General features: G+C 47.8%; 1 protein-coding gene across 1 annotated transcript in view; it reads left to right on the top strand.

Moving 5' to 3' along the window:
* The window catches only part of VWDE (von Willebrand factor D and EGF domains), a 168,497-nt gene that overhangs the window by 132,747 nt on the left and 16,813 nt on the right, over positions 1-18,937 (top strand). Inside the window, exons 22-26 of the mRNA XM_068236783.1 lie at positions 8,396-8,983; positions 11,135-11,230; positions 11,308-11,403; positions 15,439-15,534; positions 17,516-17,611. Of these exons, the coding sequence (XP_068092884.1) occupies positions 8,396-8,983; positions 11,135-11,230; positions 11,308-11,403; positions 15,439-15,534; positions 17,516-17,611 (972 nt within the window). The remainder of the gene's footprint in view (positions 1-8,395; positions 8,984-11,134; positions 11,231-11,307; positions 11,404-15,438; positions 15,535-17,515; positions 17,612-18,937) is intronic.

The raw sequence follows: 18,937 nt of genomic DNA, 5'->3' as shown, positions 1-18,937 counted from the left end.
CCCGCCCCGTCGCCATGGCGACCGGGGAAGCCCAGCAGGAAATCCCGTTCTGAACGGGATTTCCTGCTTACTCTGATCGCCGAAGGCGATCGGAGTGGGTGGGGGGATGCCGCTGCGCTGCGGCTATCATGTAGCGAGCCCTCGGCTCGCTACATGATTTGGAAATTTTTTTTTTAAAAAATAGTGCTGCGCCACCTCCTGGGCGATATAATTGTATCGCCCAGAGGGTTAAAAACCCTGCCATTAACAGAATGGCTGCAGTTTACATGTTCCCAGTGAAATTTGTATATGTCTCCACCCACTGATGACCTGGCATTGCCCGGGTATGTATTTGACTGGTGTTGGCTCCGCCCACTTTCTAACCCTAACACACAAACACTCAATGACCAAGTTTGTGAGCTTTGGGGTCCTTGGCATCAATAATTTGTATATTCCCATAGAAATTAAACAAATCAGATAGGCTGTTTGTAGCTCCACCCCTCTCCAGCATTTGAACCCCAGTCACCCAATGACCAACTGTAGCAGGTTTGAGGCATCTGCTATTAACAGTGTAAAAATGGCAGCAATTTAAATATTCCACTTGAAAATCAACAGGTGAATTTTGATTGGCCATTATAGGCTCCACCCACTTCCCTGAATATTAATCTCAGTCACTCAGTGACCATCTGGGCAAAGATTGGGAACCCTGAAATAAACAGTGTAAGAAGGGCTGCAGTTTACACTTTCCCAGTGAAATTTGTTTTTGGTTCCGCCTACTTTTTGTAACCTGGACACAAAGTCACTAATCAATGCCCAAGTTTGTGAGTTTTGGGGTCCTTGGCATCAATAATTTGTATTTTCCCATGAAATGAAACAAATCTGATTCACTGTTTGTGGCACTGTCTCCTTTTCTGAATTTGATCCCCAGTGACCCAATGACCGACTGTACCAGGTTTGAGGCTTGTGCCATTAACAGTGAAAGAATGGCAGCAATTTTAATATTCTCCTTGAAAAGTGACATGTGATTTTTGATTGGCATTTTTAGGCTCCATCCACTTTTCTGAATATTTACTACTCAATGACCAAGTTTGTGAGCTTTTGGGTTCCTGGCATCAAAATTGTGCTAATGGAAGCAGTTTATCCAGCAAAGAAATCTGGCTGTTTTTGGCTCCGCCCCTTTACTGAATTTGAACCCCAAACACTTAACGACCGACTGTAGCAGGTTTGAGGCCTCTGCTATTAACAGTGTGAGAATGGCTGCAGTTTCAATATTCCCCTTGAAAATCAATAGGTGAATTTTGATTGGCTCTTGTAGGCGCCACCTACTTTTCCGAATATTAATCCTAGTCACCCAGTGACCAACTGTGTGAAGTTTGAGAACCCTGCCATTAACAGTGTAAGAAAAGCTGCAGTAGGAGAACAGAGGCGCCAGCAGAATAAAAGTGGATAAAATTTTTAACATTTGCTAGGAGGAAGTGGTGGACTTACCTCCATAAAGCAAACACGAAAGACTGTCTGAAAAGTAGCAATCACATTTATTATATAGTACCCCAAAAGTGCAACGCGTTGCGCAGGCTGAGCCCGCTTCATCAGGCAATAAACGTGGGGACAAAACAGAATTCCAGCAATAGCAGGTGTAGCGCCTCAGTGAGGAAAGCTGCAGTTTACATTTCCCCATGTAAAAAGTTAGTTGTTTTTGCCCACTATTTCTAATCTTGACATACAGTCACTTAATGACCAAGGTTATGAGCTTTGGGGTCTTTGGCATCAATAAGTTGCATTTTACCATCGAAATTAAACAAATCTGATTGGCTGTTTTTGGCCCGCTCCCTTCAGAATTTAAACCCCAGTCTCCCAGTGACTGACTGTAGCAGATGTTAGGCCTCTGCCATTAAGAGTGCATGAATGGCAGAAATGTAAATATTCCCCTTGAAAATCAAAAGGTGAATTTTGATTGGCTGCTGTAGGCTCCACCCACTTTTCTGAATATTAGTCCCAGTCACCCAGTGGGCAACTGTGTCACGTTTGAGAACCCTGCCAATAACAGAATAGCTGAAATCAATCTAACAAATGTGATTGGCTGTTTGTGGCTCCACCCCTTTAGTGAATTTGGACCCCAGTCACCCAATGACTGACTGTATCAGGTTTGAGGCCTCTGCCACTAACAGTGAAAGAATGGTAGCAATGTGAATATTCCCCTTGAAAATCAATAGGTACATTTTGATTGGCGGTTGTAGGCTCCACCCACATTTCTGAATATTCATCCCAGTGACCCAGTGGCCAACTGTGTAAAGTTTGGGAACCCTGCAATGTAAAAAATGAAGTTGTTGGCACCGCCCACTTTTTCTAACCTTGACATACAGTCACTCGATTATCAAGTTCATCAGCTTTGGGGTCATTGGTATCTATACTTTGTATATTCCCATTGAAAAATAAACACATCTGGCTGTTTGTGGCTCCGCCCCCTTCCTGAATTTGGACCCTAGTCACCCAGTGACCACCTGTACCAGGTTTGAGGCATCTGCTTTTACCAGTATAAGAGAATGGTAGCAGATGAAATATTCCCTTTGAAAATCAAAAGGTGAATTTTGATTGGCTGTTGTAGGCTCCACCCACCTTCCAAAATCTTAATCTGTCACCCAATGACCAACTGTGCACAGTTTGAGAACTGTGCCATTAACGGTGTAAGAATGGCTGCAGTTTATATTTTCCCAGTAAAAGCTGTTTTGGCTCCGCCCACTTTTTGTAACCTTGACGCACAGTCACTCAATGACCAAGTTTGTGAGCTTTCAGGTTCCTGGCATCAAAAATGTGTGAACGGAAGCAGTTTATCCACCAAGGAAGTCTGATTGGCTGTATGTGGCCCCGCCCCTTTAGTGAATGTGGACCCCAGTCACCCAATGACCGACTGTAGCAAGTCTGAAGCCTCTGCCATTAAAAGTGTAAGAATAGCAGCAGTTTAAATATTTCCCTTGAAAATCACCAGGCGAATTTTGATTGGCTGTTGTAGGCTCCACCCACTTTCTTGAATCTTAATCGCATTCACCCAGTGACCAAGTGTGGCAAGTTTGAGAACCCTGCGATTAACAGTCTAAGAATGGCTGCAATTTACATTTTCCCATTTAAAATGAACGGCTGAAATTTGATTGGCTGTTTTATGCTCCGCCCACTTTTCCTGGATTTGTAACCTCGGTCACCAAGTGACCAACTGTGCCATGTGTGGGGACTCTGGCTTGATTACTGTGAGAATGGCAGCCTTTTACATTTTTTCCATTGACTTGAATGGGTGGAATCTGATTTGCTGTTTGTAGCTCCGCCCAGGTGTGCAGGGGGGACGCGAGACCCCCAGAACATATCATTCCAGGTAGTAAGGGATCTGTATACCAAGTTTCGTTCAAATCGGTCAAGCCGTTTTCGCGTGATCGCGGCACATACACACACACACAAAAACACACACACACACACACACAAAAACACACACACACACACACACACACACACACACACACACACACACACACACACACACACACACACACACACACACACACACACACACACACACACACACACACTTTAGGAATGTGACATTCAGCGTATATACAGTGCAGAGAATGTTCTCCATAAGATGGAGCGGTACATGTGGTTCTCCAGCCCGCTCGGCACGGGACATTTCCTCTGCTAATTGAGCGAAGCTTTAGCGTAATAATAGACAGACGGTAATTCCCAGAACTGGATAATGAATGAATCTGGAGTCATTATTTGGGGGAGGGGGGGGGAGCGTATTTCCATGTTCCTATAGAACCCGCTGATAGTCGTATACGAGGCAGAGGAGATAGGTCTGATTCATAGAGCTGTGTGTAGAGCGAGCGGTTTTCAGGCCAGAGGATAATTATCATGATGGCTGTTTGTGGTTTTTGTAGCGCTACCAGTGGCGGACATACGGCCGTGTAGGCCGTGCCGCCGCACGAGGGCCCCTGAAGTTCCGTTTTCTTCAGGGGCCCATTAAGTATTTTTTTTTTATATATATATATATATTTTTTATTATTTTATTCCCCCGGGGGGCCCCCCGACTCCTATCCTCCCTCCCTCACCTCGGGGGGGCCCCCTCCCGATATGCGCGGCGGGAGAGCGAGCGAGCGGCAAATGCAGGAAGTCTTCAGGGCTCTCCAGGCATCCGCTAGAGGCCGAGCCGCTTAGTCTCCAATATGTCTCCAGTTGGAGACATATTGGAGACTAGCGGCTGGGCCTCTAGCGGATGCCTGGAGAGCCCTGAAGACTTCCTGCATTTGCCGCTCGCTCTCCCGCCGCGCATATCGGGAGGGGGCCCCCCGAGGTGAGGAAGGGAGGGAGGGAGGATAGGAGTCGGGCCCCCCACCCGGATAGCTACCCACCCGGCTACCTAACCACCTACCCACCCGGCTAGCTACCTACCCACCCACCAGGCTTCCTACCTACCCACCCGACTACCTAACCACCCACCAGGCTTCCTACCTACCTACCCACCCACCAGGCTTCCTACCTAACCACCCACCCAACTACCTAACCACCCACCCGGCTACCTACCCACCCGGTTACCTACCCACCCACCAGGCTTCCTACCTAACCACCCACCCAACTACCTAACCACCCACCCGGCTACCTACCCACCTACCCACCCGGCTACCTACCCACCCGGCTACCTACCTACCCACCCGGCTACCTACCTAACCACCCACCCGGCTACCTACCGGGCTAGTTACCAACCCACCCACCAGGCTACCTACCCACCCACCCGGCTACCCACCCACCAGGCTACCTACCTACCTACCCACCCGGCTACCTACCTAACCACCCACCCGGCTACCTACCTAACCACCCACCCGGCTACCTACCGGGCTAGTTACCAACCCACCCACCAGGCTACCTACCCACCCACTAGGCTACCTACCTACCCACCCACCAGGCTACCTACCCACCCACCAGGCTTCCTACCTACCCACCCGGCTACCTACCTACCCACCCGGCTACCTACCCACCCACCAGGCTTCCTACCTACCCACCCGGCTACCTACCTACCCACCCACCCGGCTACCCACCCACCAGGCTTCCTACCTACCTACCCACCCGGCTACCTACCTAACCACCCACCCGGCTACCTACCTAACCACCCACCCGGCTACCTACCGGGCTAGTTACCAACCCACCCACCAGGCTACCTACCCACCCACCCGGCTACCCACGCACCCACCAGGCTACCTACCTACCTACCCACCCAGCTACCTACCTAACCACCCACCCGGCTACCTACCGGGCTAGTTACCAACCCACCCACCAGGCTACCTACCTACCCACCCACCAGGCTACCTACCTAACCACCCACCCGGCTACCTACCGGGCTAGTTACCAACCCACCCACCAGGCTACCTACCTACCCACCCACCCACCAGGCTACCTACCTACCCACCCACCAGGCTACCTACCTAACCACCCACCCGGCTACCTACTGGGCTAGTTACCCACCCACCAGGCTACCTACCCACCCACCCACCAGGCTACCTACCCACCAGGCTACCTACCCACCCACCCACCAGGCTACCAACCCACCCACCCACTCACCCACCCACCAGGCTACCTATCCACCCAACCACCCATGGGAGCTGCGCGCCGGATGGAGGCTGGGACAGGAGGTCTGCTGCTGCAGGTGAGTTAAATGTTTTTGTTTTATTTATATTAGCAGGTGTATGTTCTGGGCAGGTCTGCCACATGATTGCATGTATTTTCTTCGCAAATCTGCCGACATGATTGCATGTATTTTCTGGGCATATCTGCCGACTTGTTTGCACGTATTTTCTGGGCATATCTGCCGACTTGATTGCATGTATTTTCTGGGCATATCTGCCGACTTGTTTGCACGTATTTTCTGGGCATATCTGCCGACTTGATTGCACGTATTTTCTGGGCATATCTGCAGACTTGATTGCACGTATTTTCTGGGCATATCTGCCGACATGATTGCACGTATTTTCTAGGCATATATGTGTATTTTCTTGAGAAAACCTGCACAATTATGTGAATTTTCTGGGGAAAGGGTCACCAAAACTTGGGCCCACTTTGAGTTGCACTTTTCAAGGGAACCTGAGGGGAGAATAATATTGAGGCTGCCATATTTCTCTCCTTTTAAGCAATACCAGTTGCCTGGCTGCCGTGCTGGTCCTCTGCCTCTTATTCTTTCAACCATAGACCCTGAACAAGCATGCAGCAGGTCAGGGGTTTCTGACAATATTGTCAGAACTGAGAAGATTAGCTGCATGCTTGTTGCTGGTGTAATTCAGTTTATTACTACAGCCAAATAGATCAGCAGGGCCGCCAGGCAACTAGTATTGTTTAAAAGGAAATAAACCCTCACCCCGGGTTCGCTTTAAGTTACAGTTAGCTCCGCCCTCATCCGGTCATTGCCACGCCCATTTTTTTGCCGCAGGTTCTATCCACTATTTTTTGCGTTGTAGCCACGCCCATATTTTGCCGCACCGCGCTACGCCCGCCGCAGGTCATAGGGGGCCCACAATTACAATTTTGCACAGGGGCCCACTGCTGGCTATGTCCGCCACTGAGCGCTACGCTTATAACATTCATTGTGGGAAGGGGAGGAGTCTGAGCTGCGGCTGCAGGAGGGAGTCAGAACTTACATACAGCAACGCTTTAGCAGTATTTCAACCATATTTGCTTGTGTTGCGATTCTGGAAAACCGCGAACAAGAATACAACAAATTTTCACATACGTGTCCACTGTAACACTATACATGGTGCCCAGCTCAGAGGAGGATTTATCCAGCTTGTAAAAGATAAGAGAGAAGAGAGAAGCTGCCCTAATCTAAATAATACACAGGCAGTGTGCAGAGAGGGGCCTGGAGGGGGGAGATGCATCACAGAACCACAACACTGAAGAACTTGGCAGCCTTCCAGACACAGGCTGACAAGTCTGACAAGAGAGAGATAAGTTGATTTATTACAGAGATGGTGATAGTAGAACGTGCTGCAGTAAGCCAGAACACATTAGAATAGCTTTTGGAATTTTTAGGATGATAAAAAACAGGATGCAATTTTTGTTACGGAGTCTCTTTAAGGAATAGTTTTACTACAACAATAAATGTGGGTTCAAAATCATTTTAAATGTTATTTTTATTTTAAGCCCCCCAAAACAAGACTTTTGTTACCCTTTTAAAACTGGTGGTAAAATGGCACATAGTTCATTCCAGGATGTCACATGTGCATGTAGAACTGCTGGCATGTAATAAAGAGTGAGCCAAAATATACAGCCATTCACTGTACAGCAGGGGTCCCCAAACTTTTTCGGTCAAGGGCCGGGTCAACATACTTCCTGCTGGGGGTCTGGAACATACATAAAATGATGCAGAAAAACATTACATTGAGTTTAAAGGGAACCTTAACTGAAAAAAAAAACATGAATTTCACTTACCTGGGGCATCTACCAGCCCCCTGCAGCCATCCTGTGCCTTTGCAGTCGCTCACGGATCCTCCGGGCCCCCGCTGCCAACTAGTTTCGTTTTTGCCGACTAGAAGTCGGCCAGCCGGCATGCGTACCTTTTTACGCATTCCCGCTGGTGCAGGAAGCTATCGCGGACATTGACAAGTACATTTATACGTAAAAATTTACGAATTGCACCCGTAACGCGTAAAAATGTACTTGTTATTGTCCGCGATAGCTGCCTGCACCAGCAGGAATGCGTAAAAAGGTACGCATGGCGGCCGGCCGACTCCCAGTCGACAAAAACGAAACTAGTTGGTAGCGGGGGCCCAGAGGATCAGTGAGCGACTGCGAGGGCACAGGATGGCTGCAGGGGGCTGGTAGATGCCCCAGCTAAGTGAAATGCATGGGGTTTTTTTCAGTTAAGGTTCCCTTTAAGTATTGATTCCCCCCAATAATGCCTGGAGGAGACCTCCCAGCAGCAGCCATTCAGTCATACGGCGCCCAGAGAAAGTCTTTGTGCACCAGACAGTGAGGCATACCCAGGTGACAACCTGCCGTCCAAATGGACAGCAGTATCACCTGATGCAGAATTGGATTGGAAGCCAGCAAATTACTGCTCACTGGCTTCTACAGTATGTGGATATGGCTGGTGCCAGCACTGCTATTCTATATGCGGGCCGCTGATATTTTAAAATTGCAGTGCAGTGGGCCACATCTGTAAGTTATACATTCTGTGTTTGGGTGCCAGTGAAAAAGCCTCAGGGAGCCGTAGTTTGAGGACCACTGCTGTACAGTATATCTCTTGCATATAGCCTTTGACAAATGTGGGAATCTTGGCTTCTGCGGTAGAAACTTGGAGAAATATAGTAGAACCACTAAAGTTATAAAAACGTATTATAAAAACACATTATAGCATGCTTCATCGTCTTACTTTCTGGTTCTACAGACGCAGTGAATGAGCCGTACGTTTCTGCTGATCCAAGCCCCGCCTCGCACAGCAGAAGCTCAGAACCTCATATTGTGCAGACCACTCGGACTGTTCCATCTCTTCTGACCATCAGTGATGCCAGGAAGACCACCATCTCCAAGATACTGAATGGCCGGAGAATGTCCTCTTACCTCTCTCACAATGGCTTCTTCAGTGGCCCCATAACCAGGACTAGTTACAGAGGAACCAGTGCCAATGGGCTTCCCACAGTACAGACCATAACCAACATCTCCAGGTACCGTCCGGCCTTGTATGAGAAGATGCCCAAGGAGTACATGGCCAAGAAGACAGACGAGAGCTTAGCGTCCAACACCGTTACTGACTACAAACCAGGGCGCCCCTTTCACCCGGATACTTTTCCACCTGACTTCAACAGAACGGGGTACAGAGGCGAGCTGAAGAGTGCCGTAACCGCGACTCCAGAGAAACTCACCTGTGCAGACTCCCCATGTTTCCAGGGGGTTCCATGTGAACCAAACAAAGACGGAGGCTATAAATGCGGAAGGTGCCCCTATGGATATTTTGGAGATGGAGTCAACTGTAAAGGTGGGTAATGTGGGCAAATAACAACTTCACAGGGTCTATGTTAGGCTTAAAGTGAACCCGAAGTGAGAGTTATATGGCGGCTGCCATATTTATCTCCTTTTAAGCAATACCAGTTGCCTGGGCTGTCCTGTCGATCCTCTGTCTCTAAATACTTTCAGCCACAGCCCCTGGACAAGCATATGCAGATCAGGTGATTCTGACATTATTGTCAGATCTGACAAGATTAGCTGCATGATTGTTTCTGGTGTGATTCAGACACTCCTGCAGCCAAATAGATCAGCAGGGCTACCAGACAACTGGTATTGTTTAAAGGGAACCTAAACTGAGAGGGATATGGATGTTTCCTTTTAAACAATACCTGTTGCCTGGCAGTCCTGCTGATCTCTCTCGCTGCAGCAGTGGCTGAATCACACACCTGAAACAAGCATGCAGCAGCTGCAGCTAATACAGTCTGACTTCAGTCAGAGCACCTGATCTGCATGCTTGTTCAGGGGCTGTTGCTGAAAGTATTAGAGACACAGGATCAGCAGGAGAGTCAGGCAACTGGTATTATTTTAAAAGGAAAAATCCATATCCTTCTCAGTTTAGGTTCCCTTTAAAGTTAAATAAATATGGCAGCCTCCATATCCCTCTCGTTACAGTTGTCCTTTAATGCTAGGTACACACCATAAGATAGATTTTTTGGCAGATAGCTGGTTTGATAGATAATTTCCGTCATGTCCGATCTTGTTTTCGATCGTTTTTCTAATTGATTTCTCATAGAAGTGAATGGAAATTGATAAGAAAAGATAAGGAAATCAATCGGAAAATCGATCGGACAGTAAATCAGCTGAAAAAGCTACCTAAATGTACCTAGCATAAGGTCTCTTTCAGACCTGCAGCGAATTCACCGCCTGTCAGATGCTTCCCCACACTGGTCGGGCATTTGTTAGCACTCGGTACCGGCGCTAGACAGACAGCAACCCATGGAGTCAGATCTGAGTGTGGCCACAGTCATGCTCAGATGTGACATGTCGCGGTCTTCTGCCACCAAGTAAAGCCACCGCCAGTTTGCAATTGACATGTGCCGTGTTACTACCAATCCAATTCAGGTGCATTTACATTGCACCCCAACTGCTCAGCAAGCACACAGTTCAGCTTCCCATCTGAAAGAGGCCCAAGTCAGTTAAGATACCTCCCCGACATATTTATTTTAAACAATGCACACTTTGCTCCCCACTACTTGTCTTGTAATATGTACAGCGCTACGAAAGATTTTAGTCCTATATAAATATAAAATAATAATACACATTGCCTGGCTGCCCCGCTGATCCTCTGCCTCTAATACTCTCAGCCATAGCCACTGAACAAGCATGCAGCAGATCAGGTGCTCTGACTGAGGCTGGGTTCACATATGACATAACGTGAAAAAGTAGCGTTTTACGAGGGTGCGTTTGCAATTTTATTTTGCGGTTTTGGTGCGTTTTTTTATGCAGATGCGTTTTCCATACGTTTTAATGCGTTTGCGGTTCGCTAATGTAAAACGCATACGCGTTTTGTATGATTTTTTTTATTTATGCAAATCACTAGGAAGACAACAGTAAGCGGAAACACAGCAGAGATCATTACTTTAATTAAAAACGCATGAAAAACGCAACGCATAGACTTTCATTATGTGCGTTTTGGCAGCCAGCCTGCATATTATGCAACACTACCAGCATCTGCGAAACGCTTACTGTACAAACGCAGTGAAACGCAGCTTCTTCTGCGTCCCATAGACTAACATTGCTTCTTAAAACGCAGCGTTTCTGCCATGTGTGCACCCGGCCTGAAGTGTGACTGGATTAGCTGCATGCTTGTTTCAGGTGTGTGACTCAGACATTACTGCAGCCAGCGAGATCAGCAGGGCTGCCAGGCACCTGGTATTGTTTAAAAGGAAATAAATATGGCAGCCTCCATATCCCTCTAACTTTAGGTGTCCTTTTAGGCTACTTTCAGGTACAGTGACCAGATTTTTCTTGGCCAGGGCTCATGCAGTGGGAGGGCAGAAGGATGGAGGGGGCGGGATTTGCGCTGGGTGCTCACCAAGGCGTATTTCCATTCCTCTGGGGGTCAGTTTGGCTCCTGTTATTATTTGTTAATAACGCTATCCATTTTCTGTTCCTCACCCAGCCATGTGCCGGCACCCGTGCGGGAGGAACATGGAGTGCACCTCGCCAAACGTCTGCAAATGTAAGGCGGGCTACTCCGGATACAACTGCCAGGCTGGTAAGCGGACGCGCAGCCCCATTCATTACTGTTTACATGTGAAGATAACGTTTATAATTACGATTGATGTGCTGCAGCTGTGTGCCGGCCGGACTGCAGGAACCGCGGGAAGTGCGTGAGGCCCAACGTGTGCGAGTGCGCCCCAGGCTACAACGGCACCGCCTGCGATGAAGGTAAGCCTCAGCTGCTTCCTGTCCTCTCTACTGTCTGATCGGTGGAACTGCTTCCTGCCCTCTCTGCTGTCTGAACGGTAGAGCTGCTTCCTGTCCTCTCTGTTGTCTGAACGGTGGAGCTGCTTCCTGTCCACTCTACTGTCTGAATTGCTTCCTATTCTCTCTACTGTCTGAACGGAGGAACTGCTTCCTGTTCTCTCTACTGTCTGAACTGCTTCCTGTTCTCTCTACTGGTTGAACTGCTTCCTGTTCTCTCTGCTGTCTGAACTGTGGAACTTCTTCCTGTCCTCGCTGCTGTCTGAACTGCTTCCTGTCCTCTCTGCTGTCTGAAAGGTGGAACTACTTCCTGTCCTCTCGTCTGTCTGAATGGTGGAACTGCTTCCTGTCCTCTCTGCTGTCTGAACTGCTTCCTGTTCTCTCTACTATTTGAACTGCTTCCTGTTCTCTCTGCTGTCTGAACTGTGTAACTTCTTCCTGTCCTCTCTGCTGTCTGAACTGCTTCCTGTCCTCTCTGCTGTCTGAAAGGTGGAACTACTTCCTGTCCTCTCGTCTGTCTGAATGTTGGTACTGCTTCCTGTCCTCTCTGCTGTCTGAACTACTTCCTGTCCTCTCTGCTATCTGAATGGTGGAACTACTTCCTGTCCTCTCGTCTGTCTGAATGGTGGAACTGCTTCCTGTCCTCTCTGCTGTCTGAACTACTTCCTGTCCTCTCTGCTATCTGAATGGTGGAACTACTTCCTGTCCTCTCGTCTGTCTGAATGGTGGAACTGCTTGTTGCCATCTCTGCTGTCTGAACGGTGGAACTGCTTTCTGTCCTCTCTGCTGTTTGAACGGTGGAACTGCTTTCTGTCCTCTCTGCTGTCTGAACGGTGGAACTGCTTTCTGTCCTCTCTGCTGTCTGAACGGTGGAACTGCTTTCTGTCCTCTCTGCTGTCTGAACGGTGGAGCTGCTTCCTGTCCTCTCTGCTGTCTTAGCAATTCAAGTTCGGCTGGCACACCAGTATAAATAATCAAGCAGTTTATTGTATGCACAACATGACAATTGTTTCGGGGCCACGGAGGGTCCCCTTCATCAGATAAAGTGCAGACATATGGTAGAACTGCTTCCTGTCCTCTCTGCTGTCTGAGCGGTGGAACTGCTTCCTGTCTGCTCTGCTGTCTGAATGGTGGAACTGCTTCCTTATACCTCACAACTTTTTGAGATGAGAAACCGGGGCACTTAAGCCACACCCCTAACCACACCCCCTGACACACCCCTAGTCAAATATATATATATATATATATATATATATATATATATATATATATATATATATATATATATATATATATATATAAAAATCTGCAATGTGGTCATTTATTAAAAAATGGTGTGGAGAAGGGTGAGGGTGCCTATGGGTGCGGAGGGGAAAAAAATGATCGAGGCGCCAGCTGGCGGCTGTGGTGTGTGGGATGCGGGTCTGGGATAAGATTGTCCCTCCCTCCGAATGTGCCCCCCCCAGTGTCCCCCTGTATGCAGAGATTAAGAGCGCAGCGGAGCGGGCAGTCTTACCATTCCTTCTCGCGTACCGGGCATCTTGCTTCAATCTACTTCCTGTGACGTCGCAGGAAGCGGAGAAGACCAGATGCCCGGTACGCGAGGAAGAATGGTAAGACTGCCCGCTCCGCTCTGCTCTGATCTATCCATACAGGGGGACACTGGGGGGCACATTTGGAGGGAGGGAGGGACAATCTTATCCCAGACTCGCATCCCACACACCACAGCCGCCGGCTGGCGCCTCGATCCTTTTTTCACCTCCGCTGCCTGCCGGGACACAAGGGGGAGTATCCCGGGACAGCGGGACCCCTCCCCCAACCCGTGACCGTCCCGACAAAAACGGGACGGTTGGGGCCCCTGCTTCCTGTCCTCTTTGCTGTCTGAATGGTGGAACTGCTTCCTGTCCTCTCTGCTGTCTGAATGGTGGAACTGCTTCCTGTCCTCTCTGCTGTCTGAACTGCTTCCTGTCCTCTCTGCTGATTGAACTGCTTCCTGTCCTCTCTGCTGTCTGAATGGTGGAACTACTTCCTGTCCTCTCTGCTGTCTGAACTGCTTCCTGTCCTCTCTGCTGATTGAACTGCTTCCTGTCCTCTCTGCTGTCTGAATGGTGGAACTCCTTTGTGTCCTCTCTTCTGTCTGAATGGTGGAGCAACTTCCTGTCCTCTCTGTTGTCTGAACAGTGGAACTGCTTCCTGCCCTCTCTGCTGTCTGAACGGTGGAACTCCTTTGTGTCCTCTCTTCTGTCTTAATGGTGGAGTAACTTCCTGTCCTCTCTGTGGTCTGAACGGTGGAACAGCTTCCTGTCCTTTGCTGTTTGAATGGTGGGACTGCTTCCTGTCCTCTCTGCTGTCTGAACAGCTTCCTGTCCTCTCTGCTGTCTGAACGGTGGAACTGCTTCCTGCTTAATGGTAGAACTGCTTCCTGTGTGAACGGTGGAGCTGCTTCTTGTCCACTCTGCTGTCTGAACTGCTTTCTGCCCTCTTTGCTGTCTGAATGGCTTCCTGTCCTCTCTGCTGTTTGAACGGTGGAGCTGCTTTCTGTCATCTATGCTGTCTGAATGGTGGAGCTGCTTCCTGTCCTCTTTGCTGTCTGAACCGCTTCCTGTCCGCACTGTGGTCTGAACAGTGGAACTGCTTCCTGTCCTCTTTGCTGTCTGAATGGTGGAACTGCTTCCTGTCCTCTCTGCTGTCTGAATGGTGGAACTGCTTCCTGTCTGTGAACTGCTTCCTGTCCTCTCTGCTGATTGAACTGCTTCCTGTCCTCTCTGCTGTCTGAACTGCTTCCTGTCCTCTCTGCTGATTGAACTGCTTCCTGTCCTCTCTGCTGTCTGAACTGCTTCCTGTCCTCTCTGCTGATTGAACTGCTTCCTGCCCTCTCTGTTGTCTGAATGGTGGAACTCCTTTGTGTCCTCTCTTCTGTCTGAATGGTGGAGCAACTTCCTGTCCTCTCTGTTGTCTGAACGGTGGAACTGCTTCCTGTCCTCTCTGCTGTTTGAATGGTGGGACTGCTTCCTGTGCTCTCTGCTGTCTGAACAGCTTCCTGTCCTCTCTGCTGTCTGAACGGTGGAACTGCTTCCTGTCTTAATGGTAGAACTGCTTCCTGTCTGAACGGTGGAGATGCTTCTTGTCCACTCTGCTGTCTGAACTGCTTTCTGCCCTCTGTCTGAATGGCTTCCTGTCCTCTCTGCTGTTTGAACGGTGGAGCTGCTTTCTGTCATCTATGCTGTCTGAACGGTGGAGCTGCTTCCTGTCCTCTTTGCTGTCTGAACCGCTTCCTGTCCGCACTGTGGTCTGAACAGTGGAACTGCTTCCTGTCCTCTCTGCTGTATGATTAGATACTAACATTGCAGTGGAACTAAGCTTATGGGCCAGACTTATCAAAGCATTACCGACAGTTTTTTTCTTCTAAAACTGTTCTAAACAGCAGAGGAACTGTTCTGCATGATAGTAAGACATTTCTCAAATCCTATGTAATAGCGGCAGTTTAGCATGGATTTCTAGAGCTGTACTACAGTTAAGAAAAGTGAAAATCCATTCCTAAACTGTCGCATATTAAGAAGTGCTTCATAGCAGTTCTCCAGATAGTGCAGGCTAGATGTGATTTGTGAAGGGCTCCTCCCCCTCACTCAGAACCTGCTGACAGCAGGTGTGTTGGTTACCTCAGCAACAGTAATTTCCCTCACACTCTGCACTGCCTGAGAGACCTTCCTAACTCCTCCTATTCCTAACAGTAGAAATCTGCAGTATTTAGAGATTTCTTAGGATGTCTGAGACAGTTCTGCATGGATTTCTAAAAACCTACTAATATTTTGTCTCAGACACTCTTGATAAATGTCCCCCATTGTCACATCCCGGCCTTGCAATAAAATGTGTAAACCAGTGTGAAAACCGACCAAAGTTCTGAGAGGAGAACGTGTGGGACGTTATTGTTATAGGACTTTGTATTAATGTTTTAACTTGTGCAGCTGATTGTACTTTTTGCTGTTGTTGTTTTTGTAGCATATTGTGACCCCTCATGTAAGCACGGGGGCACCTGCCAGGCTAGGAACGTCTGCTCCTGCCCATTCGGCTATGTCGGACCGCGCTGCGAAACAAGTAAGTCCAGAGAATGTGTGGATATGTCCAGAATGCCTACCTCCCTTCTCAAAGAGGGCCTGTCATTAATGGTGATAGTGATATCCTGGATGCCCCCTCTGAGTGTGACTGTGTGATCTCAAACCAAATAATCAAAAAGCAATATTCCAACAGTTTTTATATAAAAGATTTATCTTTATGGAATCAATCTACCATCTGATAGATACTGTATACTGTAAGAAAGAGCAAAACACACACACACACTATACAAACACACGCTATACAAACACACACACACACACACACTATACAAACACACACGCTATACAAACACACACGCTATACAAACACACACGCTATACAAACACACACGCTATACAAACACACACGCTATACAAACACACACACTATACAAACACACACACTATACAAACACACACACTATACAAACACACGCTATACAAACACACGCTATACAAACACACACACTATACAAACACACACACTATACAAACACACACACACACACTATACAAACACACACACTATACAAACACACACACTATACAAACACACACTATACAAACACACACACTATACAAACACACACACTATACAAACACACACACTATACAAACACACACACTATACAAACACACACACTATACAAACACACACACTATACAAACACACACACTATACAAACACACGCTATACAAACACACACATTATACAAACACACGCTATACAAACACACACACTATACAAACACACACACACACTATACAAACACACACACACACACACACTATACAAACACACACACTATACAAACACACGCTATACAAACACACACACACTATACAAACACACACTCTGTATACACACACATACACACACACACATACACACACACACACATACACACACACATACACACACACACACACTATACAAACACACACACTATACAAACACACACACACACACACACACTATACAAACACACACACTATACTACACTCACACAACACAACACTCACACTAAAATACCTTTTAAACTGTGCTGAAAAGTTATTTGAAGAGAAGATGAAAAGTTACCAGGATAAAACGCTAATTGCATATGGGCCCAGGGGCCATGTTCAAATCACTTTTTCATCTGGTTTTTCTCCTGGGAGATAATTTTTCATGTAAAATAACTTTCCAAAAAGTAATATCGAAATTATTTTGAACATTTTCCAGCTTGCTGGTGGCTTAAAGGGAAGGTCCAGGGTGATTAAAAATCAAAAATCTACTTACCTCGGGCTTCCTCCAGCCCCTAGCAACTGACCTGTGCCCTCGCTGCAGCTCCAGTGGCTCCCGCCTCCTTCCGGTGCATATACCTCGCCAGGTCAGCATCTACTGCGTTCCAGCGTGCGGCTCACGGCGTCACACTGATGTCATCCAGACTGTACTGCGCAGATGCATAACTAGTCCGGATGATGTCAGTGCAGATTTTAGAGCCGCTCGCGCAGGCACAGTGGGTATCTTGCGCCGGAGGGGACCCTGGACCACCAGCGTGGAGCGGAGCTGCGGCGAGGGCACAGGACGGCTGCCAGGGGCTGGAGGAAGCCCCGGGTAAGTAGGTGGAGTTTTATTTATTTTTTTTACAGGTCTTTGGATGTGTCCTTTAAAAGGCATTTTACTGAGAAGTTTAAAAATATCACCCAGGAGAAAACTCAGGAGAAAAAGTTAATTGCATATGGGCCCAGGTTTCTAACCCCCTCCTGACTGGTGTGCCTAACCTGAACACCCCTACCTAGTACCTAATCTGAACCATGAGCTCATCTACTCACACCCTAGAACTTAACTCCACATCTTACCATTAAACCTGCCCGGTAGGACACATTGATTGATTTGGACTAGCAGCCATGCCGGAGTCATGAGATATGTTATATTCAGGCTGTTGTAAACCGGTCAGAATAGATGCTATAACTGGCGGGTTTGTCTTGTCTCACTGCAGTGGTGTGTAACCGGCATTGTGAGAATGGAGGGGAGTGCGCGGCCCCCGATGTCTGTAAGTGTAAGCTGGGCTGGAGCGGACCCACCTGCAGCTCAGGTAAGTGGCTCTGTGATGAACAACAAAACAGGTGTCATAACTCATAAAATCCAGATTGTCAGGGGTTAATCATTAACAACCAGGAGATCAACAAAAACAAACTGGGCCGAGGCAGAGGCTGGGGGGCACCAACCTCTGGGAAGACAGTCCTGAGGGTGTCCCCACCCCCCCAACCCCACGTGTCCAGGAGAGTTGAGAAGCACTTTTACAGTGCCCTGCTCACGACTCTGCATGTTGGAGAACCTAACTAATACTGGGGGCACATCTGGCTATCTATACTGGGGAGGGGGGCTACCTAATCCTGGGGGGCGCACGCGCACCTGGCTACCAATACTGGGGGAACCTAATGTTGGGGCAACATCTGCTACCTACACTTGGGTGGGCACAATTTGGGCAGGGGGGGCTACCTAATACTGGGGGAACATCTGGCTCTTCAAATTGGGTAGGGACCTACATAATACTGGGGCCACATCTGCTACCTACACTTGGGCAGGCACATTTTTTTTTTGGGGGGGGGGGGCAATCTCTATTACTGGAGAACCTTGTCCCAGCCCTGCAAACAAAAATTTCAAAGCCCCCATACATTCTTTGGTCACAGACCAAAGCAGCCAATTTGCCACCTGTTGGGTCAGTATAATGACCAACAGGAAAACCCGGGGCATATTTAAATTGGTGTACAAACGTGTGAAGACTGTATAGGGAAATATGCCAAAAGGAACTTCCGTAAAAACGGTCGAAAGCGAAAGTAAAATGGTTAGTAAGATCTTTTGATTGATTTTTAGCTCTTAATAATAGCAATCAAAAGATGTGATCTATTGTTAGTTTTTTATGATCTTCTATTCTAATCGAATATGCCAGTTTTGACAAAGTGATTTTGGAGATTCCTGCAGACCGATCAGAAGTTCAATGAAAATCTTGTGAAACTGCCAGCGACGATTTCGCTCATCTACTGGGCAGCTCATATTTCAGCTATAACAGCCTGTGAAAGAATGATGTGAAGAACCTGAACCGGAAATTAAAAGTCAAAATAAACATAAATACATCATACTTACCTCCTGTGTAGTCTACTCCTCAATCTCTTTCTCCTCTCCTGTGTCCCATTTGTCCACGGTGATCAATGGAATTCTCCATCCTCCATTTTGAAAATGGCCATTACCCCATAACAGCTTCCTGGTCAGCAGACTGTTACACTGTAACATCGCCCACTTGAGCCATAGGGAAACATGGACATTACCTTGCAAATTCAGTTGTAACTGACAGCAGCTAATATATAACTGACAGCAACTGGTATATTTCAGTTCTGACAAAATATTGCCAGAATTGGAA

This window comes from Hyperolius riggenbachi, chromosome 5 (assembly GCF_040937935.1).
Source record: "Hyperolius riggenbachi isolate aHypRig1 chromosome 5, aHypRig1.pri, whole genome shotgun sequence".
NCBI lineage: Eukaryota > Metazoa > Chordata > Amphibia > Anura > Hyperoliidae > Hyperolius > Hyperolius riggenbachi.
Note: the sequence above shows the minus strand (reverse complement) of the source record. Positions and strands in the feature narration are given on the sequence as shown.